This window comes from Eschrichtius robustus, chromosome 12 (genome assembly GCF_028021215.1).
Source record: "Eschrichtius robustus isolate mEscRob2 chromosome 12, mEscRob2.pri, whole genome shotgun sequence".
Taxonomy (NCBI): domain Eukaryota; kingdom Metazoa; phylum Chordata; class Mammalia; order Artiodactyla; family Eschrichtiidae; genus Eschrichtius; species Eschrichtius robustus.
In genome coordinates, this window is record NC_090835.1 from 32,185,926 (window position 1) to 32,209,126 (window position 23,201).

The 23,201-nt window shown below is 34.2% G+C and overlaps 1 protein-coding gene across 2 annotated transcripts in view; it reads right to left on the reverse strand.

Moving 5' to 3' along the window:
- Positions 1-4,002: 4,002 nt before the first annotated feature.
- APPL1 (adaptor protein, phosphotyrosine interacting with PH domain and leucine zipper 1) overlaps positions 4,003-23,201 on the reverse strand; it is a 33,093-nt gene continuing 13,894 nt past the window's right edge. The window contains exons 8-22 of one of the 2 annotated variants that reach the window (XM_068557409.1): positions 22,051-22,197; positions 21,071-21,153; positions 20,175-20,333; positions 19,291-19,479; positions 17,759-17,801; positions 16,500-16,556; positions 13,961-14,052; positions 13,372-13,554; positions 11,793-11,845; positions 11,017-11,191; positions 10,886-10,922; positions 10,101-10,247; positions 9,466-9,516; positions 9,079-9,168; positions 4,003-8,247 (exon numbers count right to left, since the gene is read on the reverse strand). In XM_068557409.1, coding sequence (XP_068413510.1) covers positions 8,101-8,247; positions 9,079-9,168; positions 9,466-9,516; positions 10,101-10,247; positions 10,886-10,922; positions 11,017-11,191; positions 11,793-11,845; positions 13,372-13,554; positions 13,961-14,052; positions 16,500-16,556; positions 17,759-17,801; positions 19,291-19,479; positions 20,175-20,333; positions 21,071-21,153; positions 22,051-22,197 — 1,653 coding nt within the window. In that variant the 3' untranslated portion in view covers positions 4,003-8,100. The remainder of the gene's footprint in view (positions 8,248-9,078; positions 9,169-9,465; positions 9,517-10,100; positions 10,248-10,885; positions 10,923-11,016; positions 11,192-11,792; positions 11,846-13,371; positions 13,555-13,960; positions 14,053-16,499; positions 16,557-17,758; positions 17,802-19,290; positions 19,480-20,174; positions 20,334-21,070; positions 21,154-22,050; positions 22,198-23,201) is intronic. The other variant, XM_068557410.1, reaches the window with a different exon arrangement.

The window sequence follows — 23,201 nt, forward strand, 5'->3', positions numbered from 1 at the left end:
TGTTGAATTATGGGTATGACACAGAGCGATGCTTTGATTGTCCTCATGGAGACAAAGTTCATCCTTTCTATACTTTTGAAGGCTGGACATCTACAGTTATCAAAGATACTATGGTAAGTGCACAGTATCGGCTGTGTCACCCTATGTAGCCATTATCCGTGGCCCTGAACTACAGCAAAAGATAAAACTCCATCCCCTCCAGAAGCTCATGGAGGGAAAGATTTTAATATGATAAATATATAATAAAATAAACATGATAGTAGAAAGATGTAAAAGGTATAAAAACAGTTTAGAGGAAAAAGTGATTTAACTTTAGTTAGGGAGTTTCACAAATGAAGCAACATCTGAACAAGGCTCTGAAGAATAAATGCAGCCTTATATACCAGTTATGCTTTTTCTTTGAAGTGAGTTATCTAGCTAAAATGTTTCTGGGTTCCTGATACTTGTACCCCTAGGTTTTTGGCTCTAACATTTGAATAATGGTTTTCTTTGGTCACATTTTGATGAAAAAAGGATCACAATAAATATAGTTGACCACTCTCTTCTTCTTGAGACATTTTTCTCTTAGCTGTCATGACACCTCAGTCTCCTATTTTCCCCCTACTTAATTGGTCACTTCTATTTTCCCCAACTTGAGCTCTTCCCCTGATTTTTCAAATAGCTGCCACCCTTCAGGTCTCATTTCAAGTGTTACCTCCTCAAAGAGGCCCTTCCTTATGCATCTTACCTAAGGCAGTTCTGTTCCCTAATCATTCTCTTTAATGCTTTTCATTTCTTTTATAGTACTTATCGGTTTCTGAAATTCTTAATATTTTACTGATTATGTATCTCCCCCACAAATACATGAATGTAAGCTCTTGTTCACCACTTTCCTCAGCTTACAGATCTGTGCTTAGCACACAATAGATGCACTATAGATACTTGAATTCATATTATTAAAATCTGAAAATATAAATGAAATGGAGAAAGAACTTTGAGTCAATTCTGAAAAGGAAAATATTTTAATATTGTATATTACTTTTAGGTTATGATTAATGTAGGACTTGGTATTTAAGCAATATGTCATCTTGTATTATTTCCTGACTTTTCATATAGTATTATTTGCCTTCTTACATGGGCATCTTGTGTAAGGACATGTAAATTACTTAAAGGCAGAAACTATCATACGTTTCAAGTATCAGAGTGGGAATAGGTTATGAATGATAGAAAACCCCAAATAAGAGAGGCTCTAATAAGATGGCTTACTCCCCTCTCCTATAAATAAAGGTGAGAGTAAATAGCCTTCTAATTGGACAGTTCCATGATTCACAGGAGAAACTCACATCCACATTCCAACCGGCAGGAAGGCAGGCAGGAGGAAGCAGCACACACCTTGCTCTTCTTTTAACAGCATTCTGGAAGTTGCTCACACTTCCATTGACATCTCATTGGCTAGAACTTAGTCAGATGGCCACATCTAGATGCAAGTGAAGCTAGAAAGGTAATCTTTGTTCCAGACAGCCATGAGGGCAACCAAAGGGGATAAAAAATATTATGTATGGGTAACCAAAGGGGATAAAAGATATTATGTAACAGTCTGTTTTAAACCCTCATTGTATCTTATAAAGTTTGTAAGACTTAGTAGTAAATATTTTTCCAAATGTTAGAGCTAAGAAATATTTTCTTGTTCAACACCTTAGTTTATAAATGAGGAACTTCAAACCTTGGTTCTTGACTCTGAGTTTAGTGTCCTTTTGATTACTGTGTTAAACCACAGATACTTAGTTTTCCATTTACTTTCATAGTTCTGATTTTCTTCCTCAGTTCTGCGAAGTAATAACTTTGTCATGGCTGCAACATCTCTCTGGAAGGGTTGTTCGAGTGATACTTGATTATGTTGATCAAGTTAGGATCTGTTCAAAGTTGAAAGCTGTGCTCCAAAAACAGAGGCTCTGGTCAGAAATCCATTTTATCTTGAGTGAGTATCTTTCTTTCTTGACGATTCTTACCAAAAAATACTAACTGAACTCTTATTTCTTTTGTAGAACATTGTTCTCTTCAGTTAAAAGCTTGACCTAAAAGAAACCAAGAAAAACACTATTCCTATCTAAAAAATGTTACCGTTTATAACTACACTTAATTTGTACTTACTACCATTTCCCAATAGATAAAATCTGTTAGGTAATTATTTATTATATAGGTAGATAATACTTTTCTTCTGATCCTATGGAACACCATAGACACAGGAATTAAAAACTATGAAATGGCACTAAAAACAGGGATGAGAAAATGCTAAGATCTAAGGCTACAGAGGATATTAAATGACCCTTCAAATCAAATTCTTTCACAGCAGCACATAAGTCAAATTAAGAAGAATTTCTTTCATATAATTTCCCCACAGGTAGTGATCTTTGGTTTTTAGCCTGATCCCAAGGGGCAGAACAAGGGGTTAATACACACAGATGTAGGAGCTTTAGGTCTCACAGGCCAGACCCACAACTGATGCCAGTCTTTGGACTCTAACGTGACATGGCTCTGAAACCACAGCTACGAGATCTGCAATGAGAAGTGGAAAGCTATTTCCCAATTAACTTTTCCATTTAGTCACAGCAAATGAAAATCTTGGTGGCTTAAGTATAAAATACATTTGCTAAAGATCACTAAAAAATGAAGCAATTCTTTCTTTTGGATAATGTGCCTGTTTTTCATTTTAGCAAACCCTCGCTCCCTGAAACATTTGTGCCGCCTCAAGATCCGGAAGTGTATGGGACGTTTACATTTGCGCTGCCCCATCTTCATGTCATTTCTTCCGTTACCCAATCGTCTAAAGGCATATGTCCTTTACAAAGAATATGACCTTTATGAACAAGGAATTTTCACGGGAACCTGGTAATCAAACTATTCTGGATGAAAAGGTATATAATTCCGCAGATGTCTTTCTTAAAATTTGACTTGTTACACTGATTCATATTTCTCACTTTACCTAGCAACTAAAATCTCAATGCAGTCTACATTCTTTAAAAAGTCACTCTGAACATAGCCTCTCAACAGATGGCTGGCATTCTGAAAGGCAGTTTTATAAAAATAAAACCCAAACAGTAAAAATTTCAATTAACTAAGATACATGAGTTCTAATGCTGTATTCATCTTACATTAAATGTATAAATCCACATTTCTACATGCTCAAAATAATAAATGCTACCTCTGATAATTCAAGATAATTCTTAACAGTAATCCTTCTTATAGAGAAGTACATATATAAAATGTCTTAGTGACTGCAATGAATAAAGTATTGACCACAGTACATGACCCTAAAATTAGCTGTTCTTGTACAAAAGTCCCAAGGCCAGCTTAGTGTCTGTTTACTTGCAGAGTCCATTACTGAGGTAATTCAGTTAATTGAAAAAGAACCCTCAATTGCGATTTCATCATTAATGGGATACATGCGTTCCTTCTTTCTACAAAACCCTGGCTAAGGTTGCCATTTATTGGTTAATGTGATCACTAAAAGTGTTTTCAAATGGATGACGGCTTATGATTTCTGTACTGAACCTAGTCCACTACCAGACACAGAGGAGGGGCTCACTGATTGATAGAAGCAGTTATAGGTGTTTGTTAGTTTAAAATTTTATTTCTATATATACTGTGCTGCATTTAAGTACAGGTTTCTGTATGTGGAAGCGAGGAAAGAAACTAAGAAGACATTCATTCAGCCATACCTGTGCACCATTATACGGCACATCAACAGACAGAACAGAGAGGCAGGATGATGACCACAGGCCCAGTCAGTTATAGCTTGATGTTTATATGTTTAATCTTAGCATACTTTTTTTTTAGCATAATATAGTCCTTCTTAAGGAAACTGAAGTTATATGATTTCTTTCTGATGTAGGAATGCATGGCTATACAGACTATTTCAGTAAGCACAGACTTAAAATTACTAATAATACAGTTTTCACATAAAAAATTTGCAAAATTAGCTGGCATGAATAGTTTTTATTTTTTTTTAATCAAATTGTGGTGTCTTTATAAATGAGTGCTAGATTATATGTATGTTGATACACAAATATATTTAGGATATACATGCACCTAGATAAATTACATAATTCTGAAGTTAATTTCATCCACTCCCTGGACCTTCTACAAGTGTATACATTTTATAAAATTCAAAACAAACTGCCAGTAGAAGAACAGAACTTGGTAAGTGCTACAGGAAACCATAACGAGCACAGGGGATGAATATGCATTAGTATTAAAACTACAGGCCCAAGCCACTTAAGCTGGTGTACACAATAACCTGGCCCTTTAAATTACAGGAATTTCTTTGAATAGGACCCAACATAGCAAGTATACATTGTAACATGTCTAGGGTAATTACTGAAAATTCTCTTAATTTTTCTAAAGGAAAAAAGTCACTAGATATGAATTAATATTATTTCCCCATAAGTGACATTTTTTTCCCATTTTAGCTGTTATGGAATTGCAATAGGGTTAGATGTGTAGTAACAGTGCCATAACAGATTAAGAAAAAGTCCAATTGTTTTATAAGCATCATTTGAAATTACTTGGAGAAGTAAAATTCAGAGTATATATCAAATATTTCATACAAAAAAGACTATAAAAAAATCATGGACTTTATTATACATTAAAAATCTCCTGACAGCATATCTCCTGAAGCCTTGTCAGGAATACTTATTTTGACAAAATGAAAAAATAAGTTCTTCACTCCGCATGCATACCACCATTACATAAAGTCGAGTTTTTCAAATTTAATTCTAAAGGGAAATGAAGCATAAATTTTAATTGTATATGCATGATTAATAGTATCGGTGAAATAAGAATGAACCAATTCATTTACATTACAAAATCACCAAATATACAAAGTGGTTTTGCACATTAGTTATAACTTAATCCCCAGTTCTCATATTACCCTAAGTAAATTACAGGAGTACAGCCACAAGAGATTAGTTAAAAAGTATAATATAGTTCCAGTTTCAAATTTTTATGTATTATTAATTAATACGGAAGAAAAACATCTCATGAAAGAAGAGTAAGCCGAACTTGATAAAAATAAAGTCAAAGGCTTGCTTGCTACAATCAGTGTGTTTGAATATTTAAAGTACAGTTTGAATGCTAGGAGGCTGTTATCAAAACCAATGTTAATATTTTCATTTTATTAATTTGGGTGGCAGAGGTTTTACAAAACACAGGCTCTTAGGGTCTGTCAGCAGGTATAAGAAGATTCAAATCTTAAATACTTGCAGTTCCTATATATAACTCAAAATTAACTCAGATGCCTTTACCACATATGATTATATGTTATGTAGAATGGTATGCACACCCTACTATCCTTTCCTCAAGCATAAAAGTAACATAAATTTACCACCCCTAGAATGTGGAATCTGAGAATTCTTTTGAAATTAAACACAAAGTAATCATTGTAGACATGGCAAAAACTAGACTGGGGACTGTGTTCAAGGCAACAGTTTTAGTCCCTTGTTAGCAAGTTTTCCCAATTTTACAAGGGGGAAGGAATAATCAGTTTCCTATCTATTGACTTCACTACCATAGTTACAAAAGTACTGTTGACATAGGTAGCAAGAGTGCCTAGCAGAATTAGGTAGACTTAATTTCTTTCCTTTTAAAGAATCAGTTTTGTTAATTTCTAAAACCATTAAGTGCAAGTTCAAGTCTGAGAAAGATATCCCAAAATCTAATTCAATCACCACCAAAGCATCCAAAAGCTTGAAGGGATTTCAAAGGGTAACAAAGATCAGCTTTAACATTACACAGAAATCCATGGGGAGCCTTCTTTAAACAAAACACAGAATTTATTAAAGTTGATCCTTAAATATCTGCAGTAATGGAATCGTTCATATGGTTCTACAGTAATGGAACAGAAGCTGAATCATCTAAAATTGTTAAACCCAGGCATGACGTCTATTTGGCACTGGAAAGCACTTTGGTCTGACCTATGGACATGGGTGTGTTATTGTGGACATTCCTATCAAAACATGACTTAAAAGGAACCACAAGTCTGTCCAGCATCCCTAAGTCTGCCAGTACCCTTAACTTTAGCCTACACTTTGACCCAGAGTGCTCACCAAGGGCAGTAGTACGCTACCATGTAAAGCACCAGTCTAGTAAAACTGCCTCCTGATGCTGACCACCTTCCCTGCATGGTGGCTGACAAGTTACACCCGAACTAAGTGAGGTGACAACTTTATAGTAAAACAAAAGACTTACTGAAACAAAGAGCTTACTAATTCTCAAAAAGTTCTTAAAAGCAGGACCTGCCGTGACTAAGCAAATGCTGACCACAGAAGAAATTTCAATTTCTACAAAAGGAATGATACACAAACTACTGTGAAAGCATTCCCTTTAGCAAGGACAAAATAAACTTTTTTCAAAAAGTATTCCATAAATTTCTACTTTTTTACTATCTGTTTTGGTAACATAAGGCTTCAAAATAATGATTAAGTAATCATTATTCCCATTTGGCACATGGCTAAAAAAAAATCATGATCCTATATATAATTATCTATCCCATTCCTACAGAAAACAATGTATATACAGTGTGAAACACCCACACTATATTGTGAGAACTATATGCCATTTCTAAATCAGAACTAAAAAGAGAAAACTATATGTTAAATAACAAAAGGCTTTTCCCTTGTAAAATTAGTCTTAGTGGCTAATCTCCTGAAAATTTGAAATGCATGACTGTGTAAAATATTTTATTCAATAATATTTAACTTGGCCATATATACTTTTACATGTGAAACACAGGAACATAATTTCTATCAGCAATGTTAAAAATCCAAGTTAAAAAAAAAAATCAAGTTTTGACATAGAATTAGGCAGTAGAGAAATGTCATTTTAACCTTGGCACCAGGTTAAAATCCTTCCTGGGTTGACTCTCCCATAACAAGCACTCAATTGCTTTTCAGTCTTTCATGGAATTAGACCTTTCACTCTACTTATTTAAAGAGGACAAGTATTTACAATAATTAGTGCAAATTATTCTATTCTCATATATTATTTGCCTTCACAGATATAAAGTGATGATCAGTATTTTATAAAAACATGGAATTATGAAAATACTGTGGGCTATCAGTCTGAAATTTAAAAGATTACACTTTTAAACTAAATTCTGAGAATTTTTAAGCAGGAAACAATTGCTATAGAACTTCTTTCTAAATGTCACTTGATTTTCAATAAAAATTATTTCACACAATGCAGAAAATACAATGTATCCTGTAACAATATCTTTACATGTTAAATCCTAATCTAAAATGTATTTGAACAACAAAAAAATCCCTTTTAATAAATTCTAAAATCTTATTTTAACCATTACTGCTCTGCAGCAATAATTCAAGTCCCAACCTGAGAACTAAGAATGTGATAATAAAATGCCAAGGGCTGTAGCAATCTTGAACTGAAGACACTTGAGCTTCTTTCCCACTGGCATCAGGTGTAGTACATCAGAGAAATGCGAGCAATCCAAGAAAATGCCCTGAAATCAACAGTACCACCTGCCACAACTTGAAACCTTAAGTCTAAAATCTCTATTCTAATTATTTTGTAAAAGTTCTATTGCACATTTAACATTGTTAAAATATTTGCAAACTTGTAGAATTATCTGTATAAGGATTTTAAACCTATTCAGTCAAAAGCTTCCTCACTGCCAGCAATTGTTCCTAATGAAAGAGAGGGAGCATATCCATGAATATCTGAAGCTGAAGAATAAATGATTTCTTATGGTCAGAGCCAATTACAATGCAAGGTAATAAGTTCACAATTTGAAGGAAGAACAGGCTTGAGCAACTGTAATTCCTCAGCAATCTACTTCAGGGATATGAACAGGTTTCTTTTAGACATGTGGAATTTGGAGTTACTGCATAGTATATTATTTCTAAGGGAAAAAAAAAAATCAATGCAAACCTAAGTTATCAAGGTCAGTTGTAGTTTAAAAAATGAAGTTAAAATAAACAAGCAAATATAAAGTTTAGTCTCCTTGATAGTTCAGCATTGTTGTTACCTTGTGCCATTTCACCACAGAAACTGTCAACAAATTCAAAGGGGTTGGGGGTGAATATCAACCAAAAAGTAAGGATAAGTTTATGCTTCTGACTCTCTCTTCTTTCCTTCTTCTCCCAAATCACTCTCTTCTGACTGGCTACTGCTAAGGACAACAAACTGCCCCTCACTACTGGCTTGGTTTGGTCTACTGGAAGCAGCTATCAACCGACTTTGTTCTTCTAAGTCCTAGTGGAAAAGAGAGAAAAGAAACTTAAAGTTAATTGTTTGCAATCAAATAGGAAACTAAGCAGTTAAATACATACTTGAGAGCCACTTCAACTCTTGTCATAAATATGTGTGCATAATTCTGGCAACTTACTGAAAAGAAAGACTACACACAACCAATGCAACACCAAAGTAAATTTTGACACTTTTCTAGAAAGCCTATAAAAGCCAACATGTCACTCTTCTCCATTTTTATGGCCAACAACTTACATTCAAAGCCATCATTATCTCTCATTATAAACTACAGAAAAGGCTCATAATGAATCACTCCACATCCCCTCCCTTCCCTCTCTCTAATATATATGTGTGTGTGTGTGTATACACACACACACAACTACCATTGATGAAAGCCATATATATATCTCTTCTCAAAAGACCTACTTTAACAGAGACAACCTTCCAACCTCTTCTGGAATATGTAGTATGTTTGCTAAACAGCAAGTCACACTACATGTCAATATAACTATAATGTAAACATTGTATCAGAAGACAGATGTCAGGAATTCCCTGGCAGTCCAGTGGTTGGGACTCCGAGCCCTCACAGACGAGGGCCCTGGTTCAATCCCTGGTTGGGGAACTAAGATCCCACAAGCCGTGCGGCGCAGCCAAGAAGACAGATGTCATCCTTTTCTGCTATGCTATGAATACTCTGGTTATGTATGAAGTGGCTGAGCAAGTAGAAACAGACCTTCACTTGAAAATTCCAATATGAAAGTCACAGTGCTGAATTAAGGAAACTCTTCATAAACATCATATCTAGTCAGAGAAGATCTAGACATTAGGACTGCATACCTTTTCAATTTGTTTTTGTTTACTGAGTTCTTTCTGTTGCTTCTCTTTTACTCTCTCTATTTCTTTTTGTTTTTCTGATGCCCTGCGATCCTGAAGACCAGATGAATACAACTAATGAATTAAATATGAAATAACTTTAAATTTTAACTTGTCAATTAATATTACCTTTGTAACCTTTTCAAATTATTATTTGCATTTATGAGAAAGCACACCAAAAATTTACATTCTAATGTTAGCCATTTTTCCAAATTCTAAATGCTATGTAACAGCAATAGCATCTATTGTTGACCTTGCATAGCAAAATCATTTTTATTTACTTGCTAATATGAAAGATCTTATATTACTTTAGTTAACATTCTTGGATAATTAAGTGTCTTGGATTCTTACCAGTTCTGCATGCAAAGCTATCTGTTTTGCCAGTCCAACAGAATCACAAATCTAAAGGGGGAACAAGTAAGAAAAACTCAGGCAGTTCTTACATCAAAGCAATAATTTCAAGTATCCAAATGGCTGATGTAACTAGTTTTATAACTCATTTTAATACACTGCTTCAAACAAAAGCTGATTTAAGAATGTTCCAGCCCCAAAACCAATCCTTTGTGTATTTTCTTCAGAGTCTATGAGCTCCCACTGCTGGCTCTCACCTCTTTCACATACCCCACTTCTTGTTATCTCAAATTCATTACTGAGATGGTAAAGTTGCAAAGAACAAAGCAAACAGCTGCTGCTGCTACTCTAAGATGAAGACATTTGGAAATGGCTGATTATGGGAATATTTTGCATTCCCAGGATAAGTTAACGAAGCCAGAAGATTGCAACAGCTATCAATGGCCAGGAAGATACAGGTTTGTGGAGTCAGATGGCCCAACCCATCAGCTCAGCTCTCTTCAAGACAAGAGGCTTTGGTCAACCAACTCAGTTGGACTAGGCAAAGTTTGGGAGTTTTTCTCCAGAAATCTTAGTAAGAACTTTGACTATGACACGTATTTCACAACAGAAACGCATTTTGAAAAGCCACGTACCTTTTCACCCTCATTGTTTGATTCAAATATATAGCAGACTGATGACAGATTACTTTCACTTCTCCCTCCTGATGTCCGAAGAACAAATCCAAAAAGCCTCTTATTTTCCTGGTGTGTAGCATACAAAACTACACTGGGTAATGGAAACTGCCACAGAAAACATCAGAAGCAAACATGAAATTTTTCAAACCATTAAAACAGCCCTCATATATGACAAACTCACATACTAAGTTATTTAATATCCTAAATAGAACATTAGAGTCAATTGTTTTTCTTAACCTAATGGTAATCCAAGAACAAACAATGTCATATTTGGTTTGGATTGTCAGGAAAATTAAAAGGTTGTTGAACACTGAATTTGTTTTATTAGTCATTAACACATTTTACAAATTCAAATTCAGTAACAAAAATGGTCTATATTATTAAATGAATTAATAGAAGCACATGCCTGCGGCTATTAGTTTATTTTATAATTAACTCAATCATGTTGGCCTTTTAATCCCTTAATTTAATTTTTAGTTTCTTTAGTGTATGATATATGCTCCCTAACTGAGAGATAAATATAAATACTAAGTATCACACCAGATTGCATTGATTCTTTAAGTTACATGGAATGTTACAACTTTTTTGGAGAGATAGCTATAGACTCAATTATAACACCCTAAAGACCAATCATAATTCATGCTACCATATCTGAATATACAGAATCAGGATTATTATAAAGATGTAAGATGTGTATATGTACAAAGAGACTTAAAATAAAGCTTTAAACATGCAGAACTCACCATGAGCCTTGTAACTTGTGTCTGTGGATCAATTAACCTATAATAATAATTAAAAATTTGGGAGACAAATTTTAATTAGGCATGTAAACATTTTTTTCCCACAGTTTTTTGAGGGACAGGTTACTACTTACTTTAAACAATCACAAGAGACTAATAAGTGTGATTCTGTCATACGAAAGATGTTATGGATGGCCCGGGCAGCTAAGATTTGGCGCATTGTTTCATAAACAACATCTGGATTGTCATCTGACTTCACCTCCATAGAACCAAGGAATCGGACAATAAACAACTGATGAAGAATAGAATCTACAACAAAACAAGGTACATTATGTATTTTTAAATCCCAAATTTCTTTTCCTAAGGAATAAAATACACTGCTTTCTTTAGGTTTTCCAATGAAAAATTCAACATAGCAGAAGCATTTAGAAATAACTCCTAACTACAGTGTTCATCTTATAGAAAAATTAAGATCTCAAACTCAAATAGCAAAAGGTTATGCTTCGGCAATTGGTACTTCTGAGTTAAAAAGAATTCCTTTTACTATGCTTACAGCTTTTCTGTAAGTTTGAAATTATATTGAAGTAATAGCTATGGGAAAAAGAAAAAAAAAGTTATGCTCCAAAACCAGAAGAAAACAGCTGTTAGGAAAAGGTCAAAGGATATCTTATGGAATGAGAATTTGACTATGAGGTCAAAAGTATCATAATCTATAATTTTGTGTAAATAATGAAATCTTAAGTTTGATTAAGTTCTGTTGCTTTAAGTGTACTATGAGTGGAAAGAGAAAACTGTGAAGTATAGATACCATTAAAACAGCATACAGCAAAACAAATGTAAACATCAAATTCTTCACACAGTCTACTGCCGTGAGAATTTCTAAAATATAAGAATACTACACTTGTTTTACCTTCAGTTTCAGATCTGGTACCTCCTCCAGACTCTCCAAATGGATTTGTACGCCTGAAAAGTATTTTAAAAAATTATGAACCAGTGGTCAGTTACCATGAGCCACATGGAAGGAATCTCAGTCACTGAACCCAGAGTTAAAAACTAAAAGTCACAAAACCTTGTACATACATTTTTAAAAAGCTCCAAAATACCCCTTCCTGTTAAGGAACACTACTGATGACCAACTTACTTGTGATGAAGCCCTCTGCCCTCACACTAAGTTAATAGGCTGAACTCAAAGTTGCTATATTTTAGAAGATGTGGACAGATTGCATGTTTAGCCATAGACACACAAAAATCAACATTATAATAAAACATGTTGCAAAAGTTCTTGAATTTAAATAAAGTAGGACAGAGGAATGGCTAATTTAGCTTCAACTTTAGGTACATGAGAAAAATGCCAGGAATTTCCTTGGATTGTAAAAAACCTTTTTTTAGGTCCTCTAAGTACATGTTGCAAGTTAACTATGATAATTTGAACATTTTCTAGTTTTAAACCTGTATTTCTCGAGGCATACGTTAACAGAATGCAAGAAGAAAAGCTAACTAGAGATGGAAGCTACCTCCCTCCTTAGTGTGCATGGCTCATGACACACCCACAATGAAGGAAGAAAAGTACAATCCAAAGTAGGTTTTATAGACAAACAAGAGAGCTAAGTGGTTCTAAAATAACACTGGCTTTAAGATAACATGAAATTGATCTCCCTAATACATGTCTGACCTATCATATCAAATGCTAAGTATATTTCTGTGATCAAGAGTAAATTATCTTTTCTTGGTCACGGCCATGTATATCCAAATTACTACATTATCAATTTATTAAGTGCCCCACCTACTTAATAAATGATTTGCCTTAAGGCATGTTTCCTTCATCCATAGCCAAAGAAAAATTTCAACTGCTTTGACAAGGATTTCTCATTATATAAACAAAAGTTAATTCATTAATAATTCATAGCATGACAATGTTTCAGTTCCTTCCTGGAGATTTCTTATTCTGACACAAGATAACTTTTTTTTTTTTTTTTTAGTTGTGGCATGCGGGCTTCTTAGTTGCGTCACGCGGACTTCTTAGTTGTGGCATGCATGCAGGATCTAGTTCCCCAACCAGGGATCGAAGCCAGGCCCCCTGCATTGGAAGCACAGAGTCCTACCCACTGGACCACCAGGGAAGTCCCCTAGATAACGTTTTCTAATAAACCTGTAGCACATGTATTACTCTCAAGAATTTTTAAAATATTGTCATGACGTAAAAATAGGACCGTCAACTTTCTTCTGTAATTTTAAGAGTAAATACCTTAGAAGTAGATCTGATAAACAATTCAGAATTGAGTATTAAAACTAAATTATCTTAACTCATTTAACTGTGGCAAAAAACAGAGAAAAGCCTGCATGATTCTTCTTCAACTATCAAAATTCTGTTAGGTAATTAAACAAAGAAAGTAAAACACAGCTGATGCACAAGATATGTGAGAGATGGCTCTCAACTGTAGAAATTGGCTCATAAGCCTTACAGCCCTACAGACCTGCCTATCACCCACCTGCCTCCCTGGCCAGAGGCTTTTGCCTGGCCAGGCTGATCTTCACACACAGGAGAAATGATGTCAAACTGTATTGGGGTGTCTGGGGCAACGAGAGAATCTAGAGAGAGGGCAGCCAAATTTGTGGACTCAGATGCTATGGATCCTGAACTGCTGGTTCGAGCTGTCAGTGGCCGAGATTGTCTAAGCACAGAAGAAAACAAGAAGGCATTGCATTTAGTTTTCTCTTTTGGAAATTAAACACTTAAACTATGAGAAAAGAAAATACAATTTTATAAGTCGATGAGAACAAATTTTAATAAACACAATCCCAAATCACAGCTACTTTGTCAAAAGACTTTATCAAAAGACTTCTTTCTTTCCAATTACTAAATTCAGAAACATAAATCACTTTCACCTAGAGATAAACACAAGGGAAATCTGGAATCATCATTTATTTAGCACTCTTGCTGGTAAATTTACCGATTTGAAATACATTTTCTAGAACTATTTCGTACTAATGTAACTAGCACTGCTAAAATCAAAGTGTTTGCTAACACTTTCAATAGCCCATATAGTTCTTTAAATAGCCCACAGTCTGGTAACTCACCCTGCTGGCCGCAGGCTCTCGTGCCTCTGCTGGAAAGACGGGGAAGGAGTGACAGCTTCCAAAGCTGACTGATTTACTCGTGCAGCAATTTCCTATTTTTTTTTTAAAAAAAGGACTAATTAGTAAAGCAAGAAAACCAAAAGTTTAAATATAACTCTCTGAACTGTCAGGATGTCCTTGAGTTACACTTCAAATGTAAACTGAAGTTACTAAAGTAGTTCCACATTCTCTTGTCTTAGTATTAAGACACATAATTAACTTCACAACATTATAACTGAAGTTTCCTCTTATTTCCTGTAAATCTAGGGGGAAAATCTTATTTTTTTCTATTAATATACATAATAGGAAATATTTTTTCTTTAAATTTTAACTATCAAATTTTTTTTAGATCAAGGTTTGTATTGCTAGCACCTAGTACAGTGCCTAGCACATGGGCACTCAAATTTGCTAAATAAAGAAATTTAAAAGGAGTAGGAAATAGTCACAAAATATTAAAGTATTTTATAACTATGATGCTGAAGTTTTCATGATTTTCCAGAATGTATTTATGCTCAGAAATATCTGTGTATTTATTAATAAAGTTATCATGGATATTTTCAGGCCAAATTTGAAAAAAAGCTTTCCATAAGAAATATTTTAAAACTTATTAAAATATTAAACTTATTAAGTAATTTAAAGCTTATTATTTAAAACACGAGCTAAATAAAATAGCATGTACATTAGAAAAAATAATCACAAAACATCTTTGTACTTCTGTGTCTTAGCAAAAGTATGAAGACAATACCACAAATTGATCAAAATTTCTTCTCTCATTAATATAAATAATTCCGGATAATCTGGAAAATATTAAAACTCTGACTTCTGATAATTGGCAGGAAAGTCAATAAGCCTGACTTATTCAAATCCAAACACTATATTCCCTTTGTATTCCCTAGGTATTAACAAGTCATCTAATTTGCATTTTAATTTTTTGTTGTTCCCAAGTGACATAACAGAAAGAAAAAGCAAGATTGGCAGGATATCAAGTTACTAAAAGCAGAAGACTTCTCTACAGTTAGCACTGATATTCTTAGATTAAACTCATTAGATCATTATAAAACTAACAGAAATTACTAATATTTTTCAGGTCATGAGATTTTGCTTCTTTAGTTCAAAACTTTTTTCCTAGGCATCCAAATCATATGTGTCTTGGATGGCACCTCAAAACCATTATGGTAAAAACAGAACTCTTCTTTTCCAAATTGTTCTTCCCTTCATTTGGGCTTAAAACCTGGAAGTCATCTTTGTCTCCTTCATCCTTTATATTGGTCATTTTCTTCATCCTTTACATCGGTCAGTTACTAACTAGTCCAGTCAATTTCTTTTTACCTGTGTCTATGATTCATTCTTCTCTCTTCCCTCAGATTACCACCATGTTCAGACCCTCAATTCGTGCCTAAACTATAATGGCCTCCTACATGTCCCTCAACAGTCCTGTCTAATTAACCACTACACCAACAACAGTTTAAGACTTAGAAGCGTAGGGCTTCCTAGAGAAATTAGCCCTGATCTGCCTCAACTGAAACCATAACCCCCAGCCCCAGCCTCTCATCAGCCCCAAACAGCCCTGGGAGGCAGCCGGGTTCACAGCCTAGCTGGGCCTACCAAGACTGGCAGAGGTCAGATGGCTCCTCTCTTAAACCAAGTCTCTTCCCAACTACACTGCAGTTAGGATTCACTGGTCCTTCCAGAGTTCTCTGCACCCCGGGTTTTGCCTGCATGTTTGGACAGCATCTACAACTCTGTCTACACTGCTGAGTTCATCTGATTTGATACCCACTACTCAAAGCATAACTGGCAAAACTTGAGAGTTCAGGCTGCCTCACCCCAGACCTACTGAAACGTAATATGCATTTTAACAAGGTCCCCTGGTGATCTGTATGCACATTTCAGTTTTCTATTATTCTCCAACAAGACTTTTCAATTCTAATTATACAACTAATTTCACAAACACAACATTTCTGCATTTGCGCTTTTGTTTTTATTCTCTTATCTACAGTGTCTTCTCTTTTCCTCAAAATCTGGACAAATCCTACCTAGCTCAGGTTTCTGCCATCTCCACAGAGTTTTCTCTAAAACTAAAATCCATACTGATCTTAATATTCTGAAATCTTAAGCTTTCAGTTATCACCATACACTGTCAATTTATATGAAATGTTACTTAAAGTTTTAGTTTTCTCTTCCCACATACATAAGCTCCTGGAGGGCAGAGGCCATGGCCTGTTTTTCTTCTATATCCCCTTTCTCCATGGTGCTCAACACGGTGCTAAACACAAGGTTGATGTCTACTTACATTTGTTGGTTGACTGATTTCAGTACGTTCTGAAATAATTTACTGTTCTAGGAAGACCAGATACTCATTCTATTCATGATATATGAAAGTAGCCCATTCATGGGCAAATTAAAAGATTACAGAACTTGAGAAAATACAATAAAAGCCATATAAGCCACAGAATTATTCAATTTTGCCAGATCTGGATACATAAAATAAAAATATTACCTCTGGGTTTTCAGTTAAATATATCTGTTTAGATATGTTATTTATTGTACAGATCCACTGCAAGAGGAAAAAACAGAAAAATACGATTAATATTTTTTTCTACAATGCTTCCCTTCTAAAAGAGAATGTTTAATATTTAACTGACATAGAAGTTTCACTAGAAGAAATAACATACAATCTTTCTTATGAGATAAATACCTTCCTATATACAAAAGCATATATATGTACAACATAATGAAGGTATAACAGAACACTGAACAGATTTGTTATTTTTAAATCCCAAATTTATTTCATACAAGGAAATAAAAAATACAGCTATCATGTTAAACTGTAATTTAATAGTCTATATTTATCTTTTTATATCACACCCCCCTCTAATCCCCACCAAATAAGACAGTCTGGACTCAGATATCATGATTAATACCAATGTAAAAAAAGTTAAGAGCTAAATATATTCCTTGTGAACGTATTTTACATACTTCCCTTTCAGGTTTATAAATAACACAGAAAACACTCTCTGCCCCACATCCTCTGCTTCACTCTCAAGTATTCCAGTGCCTGAGGAGCCTCACGAAGCTAACCTAATATTCTGCTTGGTAAACCCTGCAAAGAACAGACATATGTCTGTATTCCTCAGAGACCAGAAGTAGGTTTTAATACCTACTCTTTTCCATAAGAAGTAAATAAAAGTTGGTCTCTACATAATTTCTAACCTTGTCTTTTACCAACACAATTATATAATAACAACTTACCTTCCATATTTGGTGAACGACAAGTAAAAATGGAGCCAAAAACAAAAGACTCACGAGGAAGAACAAACACTCCCAAATTTTTGTTTTTCTGTCTGTCATTTCCCCAAGGTTTTAAGCTTTAGTTGCTTCCTGCCATACTACATCTGCCACTATGTTCTTAATGCAGCAAATACTGTCTCAGAGAGTTGGTAAGAGAAGGGAATAGATAAAACTCGCCTCATGATACTAACAGCCTGCCAGAAAGCAGCAGTCACAAGGTCATTTCTGAATTTGAGCTTTTAAAAAGACAGCAAGAGATGGGATCTCTAAGGTCTCTCCTTATAGGTCCAGTTGTAAAATTCCATGTGAAACTTAAGAATGTTGCTTGAGAACAGTAGACTTTTATGAAAAAAAGATTTGTAATTAACTAGGATTTTCCAAATTTCTATAATGAACACATCAATATGTTTTGTCATCAGAAAAATATCTTAAGATGATGCTGAAGAAATTAAGTAGATAAAATTTTACCTCTTCATGGTCTTTTTTACTCTCTGCTTGCAAAATTGAAGACCTGAAAAAATAGAGAAAAAGTTTGACAGTCAACTTTTTTCTAAAGTACTTTTAACATGAGTGAGAAATTTTTATCTTTAAAGATACACATCAGTATGAAACAAACAAACAGAAAACACATAACCAACCAGTATCTTAAGGAAAGGAGACTATCAGAGGTATCAGGACTCAGATTTTAACAACTCTTGACTTTGTCTATCTATGCCAAGATGTAACAATAAAGAAATGTGCTGGTTTTCAGAAGGCAGCCTATAACAAAGGTACATTGACACTAAGACAATGCATTTCAACTTTCTGACACTTAATATATATATTTCAAATATAGATCAGTGGTCATAATAGAAAATACTAATTTTACTTCATTATTTATTATTTTTCCTTGAATATAGTGAAGTAAAACTTTTCAATATATTAATCACTAACAGGGATATGTAGCTTTTCTATAGATGTTAATATTTTAAGAGTTAGAAAAAAATTTTTTACACTAATTTTGAATCACACCAGGAATGTGAAATGGGAAATCATGTTAAGCATTAGCAAAAAACTGGAAATACAAAAATGTAAATACATTCAGTAACGTTAACAATTTGGTAATTTTCACAAATGAACAAAGGGACTCCCAACATCCAGTGTGATAAATGACACAGTAATTGACATTCATTGTATGTTTATAGAAGGAATATGAAATAAACATTCAGTATTTCCTCAAGTATTTTAAAAATGTACTTAGAATAAAAAATAAAAACTGTAAGGCAATGACCAAAAAGTTAATTATTGCTTCTGGTTAATGAGATTATAGCTTTTTTTCATACTCCTTTTTGTATTTTTCTGTGCTTCTCAAAAATTTGTTTTAAGAGCTGCTCTATGGGATTCTTGTTTAATGCAAAGGTAATAGAAGTTTAAAAAATGGCACATAAACAGTAATGGCCTAAATAATTAATTTGATCAGAAATATTTGATTAACATTTAAAAATATTATTATTAGCACCTACTACATGCTAGGCACATTACATATGTTAGATTTCTATTCTACATAACAATTCACAAAATAGAAATGAAGGACCCCCCCCCCCCACCTCCATTTTACAGGTAGAAAAATGAAGCTCAGAGAGGTCAGGTAACTTGTCTAACACTACAAAGTAGGTAGTAGATCCAGAATTTGAACTTTCTGACCCCAAGGTTGGAGCTCTTTCCACTAACTTGTGCTGCCTTCCCCATACCATGCTGGATTTTCAGTGACCAGTCTCTTAACATGAAATCCCAGGTCTTTACCACATAAACTTGCTTTGACAACCTCAAAATATTAAGACATCATTTATTTAAGTCAAAAAGGAAAATTCAACTAATTTCTACAAGATTAAAAAGAAAATTATCTTAATACATAATAATTCTAAAATATGTATACAATGTCCAAGTGAAAAGGAATTATCCTACATTTCAGTATTTAAAATATGACAGATTTTTTTTTAATAGTAGGGAAAAATACTAACTTTTTGCCATCAAAAGAAGTGATCTGAAAACAGTATCGCCTGTCTTCACAGTCCACAGCCATTACTGAACAGTTGTCTATGTCCATGGCCAGGCCTCCTGCTACGTCCCCACGGGCCTGACTCATTAGGTTTCCACCCTGTGTGAAGTAAAACTGTCTGTCCCAGGTAGATGACACCAAGCCTGTTTTACTAAATGAAGAAAGTACATTCACTCTTTAATAACAACACACCTAAAATCCCATCATCAGCCAGACACAAGATAAAGATAAAGCACATCACAAAGAACCACCTTGCAAAAAGGCACCAAGGTGCCTAGAAAATATAAACATCAGGTTTTCAGTCTCTCAAATAAAGTCACATAAACTGACCCACTTGTGTGATTGTGCATGTATATATTTCCAAAACAAGGCTGGAAATGATCAAATTACAGCTGTTATGATGCTCCATAAAATACAGTCCAACTGTATTTCAAGGGAATAAATTCAAAACGAAAGAATTTATTTTACTGCTAGGGTTAACTTGCTTTATCCTATCTTCAGGTAAAAACTACAATTTGACTTGATGGTGTAATTACATATATTTTAAAGTACGATAATGATATTTAAACGCATTCACATGTCATGCTAGATTTATTTAAACTCAAATTGGTTTCACTTTTTAAAATAATTCTAAATCATTTGATAAATATCTAAATAGAATTTTACTTTTGAAAATTATTCATGTACCTCATCTGTCAAAAAATTGGCATAAATACTAATAGTGGTATTAGTAAAAAGATTCAACATTTAGTAAAATCAAAACAGTTTGGAGATATCATTTATTATATTCACTTGCTATTACCTTAATTGATACACAATATATGAAAATAACAATAGTTTTCTTACTTCCTAGCATTAAGGTATCCAGCCTTTCGGGTTAAGTTTCGATTAACAGGAAATTTTGTGGGATCTGGGTCAGGCACATACAAGGGGTCACTGGCTACTTCCAAATCCTCTATTGTCTGCTGCATGGTCTCTACATCACTGTCCATTTCCCTGCGAACACTAACAGAGGGAACAGATTATTTACTACCAACTACAACAGACAAAGAACTCCTTACCAATTTTATTTATCTGTATATTTGTTCTGTATATATTTTCCTAAAGAGAACAGCAGTGGCATGGGTGGTTAAAGTGGCGTGTTATAAAGCAGCTTTACGTTTTATTTGAAACTTAGATATTTGGGAACAATACCAAATTCCAAAACTAATGAAGCCACACTGAATGACTCATACTTTGGAGGAATTTTCCAACTGCTCTGTCCTGTGCCTTTAAAACAATAATCATTTTCATCTCCCTCCATATCGTAGATTAACCACATCACTGCTCAGACTCTGAACCTGATTAGAACTACTTTCTCTGTCTCTTTAATCTCTCATGGCTTGCAAAGCAAGATTTATTTAGTACTCTCCCATCCATCCCCTACAATTCAGATAACTGTGAAGATAATTCACTTATGGATAATTACTATTATGTGTCTGTTGTATTCAGACATAAAACCTAGTCTACAATCAATAAAATACCATCAGATTTGACACTGTTATGAAATTCAGAGTTCAAATTCTGTGGCAAAGATGGTGAGAAAACCAAGAAGTATCCACGAGCCACTCGAGAAACACTCTCACGGCAGGGAAAATAGCCCCTCAGAAATTAAGTGGTAAATATTTTTAGATTATGGTATTTAGCTGTTAGCTTATCATTCTCATAACTTCATTTTCAATTTTAAGGAAGAAAATACTTACTTCTGTACACTTGTTCCAATATTAGTTAAGAATTCTTCCAGTTGGTCATTGAGATTTTCAGAACCCATCTTAAAGAAACTTATCTGGGGCAAGAGGGTGTGGGAATGGGAGGTTGAACAACAGAAGCACATACACACAAAATACTTAGAGTGAATCATATAAACAATCACCAAGATACATAGTTAAGTAAAAAACAAAGGATTATTTCCATTTGTGTAAAAATAGGTTGTAGTTTACAATGATTTCTACTGGGCATAGAGCCACTGAAGAAACTACACTTAAATTTCACTGTGCATCATCTTATATATTAACACATGCATATAGTTAAGCAAGGTTTTAAAATTGGAAAATATATTTTAAAACATTTCAAGTAAGTCATATGGATAAACTATTTCATGTTTACTACAAAGATAAGTTTTATATCTGAGGAATAATAAGTACTCATATTCAAAGGAATATTCAAATTTCTTTAAACTCTTGCTTTTAGGGGACTGCTATTTCGTCTTATGTTACCCAAATTTAATTTTCTAGCCTCCTTCCTGATGTACAACTCTTGGAATACTTTGGAGTTCATCCATTAATTTTAACTCAGAAAGTATGCCAGGAACATGAGACAAGCTCAAACATGTCCATTCTCTTTCAGATCTATTATGAAGCAAGAGCGAGTGGAAGCTTGAGCAATAGGAGTAGCTTTGGAATTCATTTATCTTTCTGTTCCCTGTCCCCAACTGTGATGGGCAAGGTCTAAATACAAGGTAAGTGGTTTCATTTACCCTAAAATATTTGAAATCTTCATTTGCTAGGAAAACCCTTCTAACTTCCTTAAAATAGCACTCTGACATTTTAAAAAATGCTTTAAAATCACAGACACAAATGAGTATTTGACCTTAGTTTGCCATATCCTTACATTTAACATAAAAATCAAACTTAATATAAAGTTCTTAAGACAGTTATAATCCAAAACACAGTACAATATTCACCTGAGCTTGCATGTACCCAAGTAGAGGTTCTAACAATGCTATTTTCTTTTTGTACTGAAGAGTATTTAATGCACAAAAATAATGCATCATGGTCTGGTGTTGTTTTTTTCTGGAAGTGTAGACATCTTCTGTTACTTCATACTTCACCTTTGAATGAAAGATTAAAAATACTATTATTTATTTAATTTTGAATTATCTTTAGTAGTGGCTGAGGGGAAGAGACTACCCAAGGAAAAAGGTGCATCACCAACAATTGTACATAGCTTTCTTATTTTCTGAGATAGAAATCCTGCAGAATATTGGCTAAGATAGTTTTCCTGTTTTACTACCAACCACTTTATTTTTTAAAATGCACATTAAAAGCAGCATCCTACACATAGCTATGAATGGTATAGTAACTGAACTAAGCATGGCAGATAAGGTCTACCACATGGAGGAAAAGCAGACAACAGTCTGGTATTAGCTTAGCCATTAATCTTTGACCTTTTTCAGTTCACAGCATACCACTTGCCTCCTAGTTCTCTGGTTCTCTCCCTACTGCTCCCCTTTTCTTGTACTTGTTTTCCTTCACCCACACTTAAACTATGTCCCTTGAGTTCTTGTGTTCAGACAACAAATATTTATTGAGCACCTGTTACGTAACATACACTGTCTCTTCTCTTTTCCTGCTTTCCATAGAATACCAAAGCAAGTACCAAGAATATTCTAATACACCAATGACTCCCGAAGTTTTATCTCCTGCCCCTCACTCTCCCAGTTGTCAGAGGAAGCAGTTCTCCAGATGGGTCCTTTATGCGTGAATGTGTGCGTGTTATGTGTGAATGTGCTGGAAATGTACAAAACTGAAGACAGTATCCTCCTCACAAAACCTGCTCCTCTACTTTCTTAGCTCTCTTAACTTTTCCTAGATCCATCCCATCAACCAAGAATCTTGGGACTCATTTTTTATTCCTCCTCCTACCATAAGTCTTGTCAATTCTACTTGTGAAGTATCTTCCAAAAGTATTCCCTCCTCTCCACTTTCAATAACAACCTTAGCTGAGACTCTCCTAATATCTTTGCCAACTATTCCAATACCTTTTCATCGGATTCCCTCTAGTCTTGTCCCCTTCATATTTCCACTAATATTTTCATTCTGTTATCATAATTGC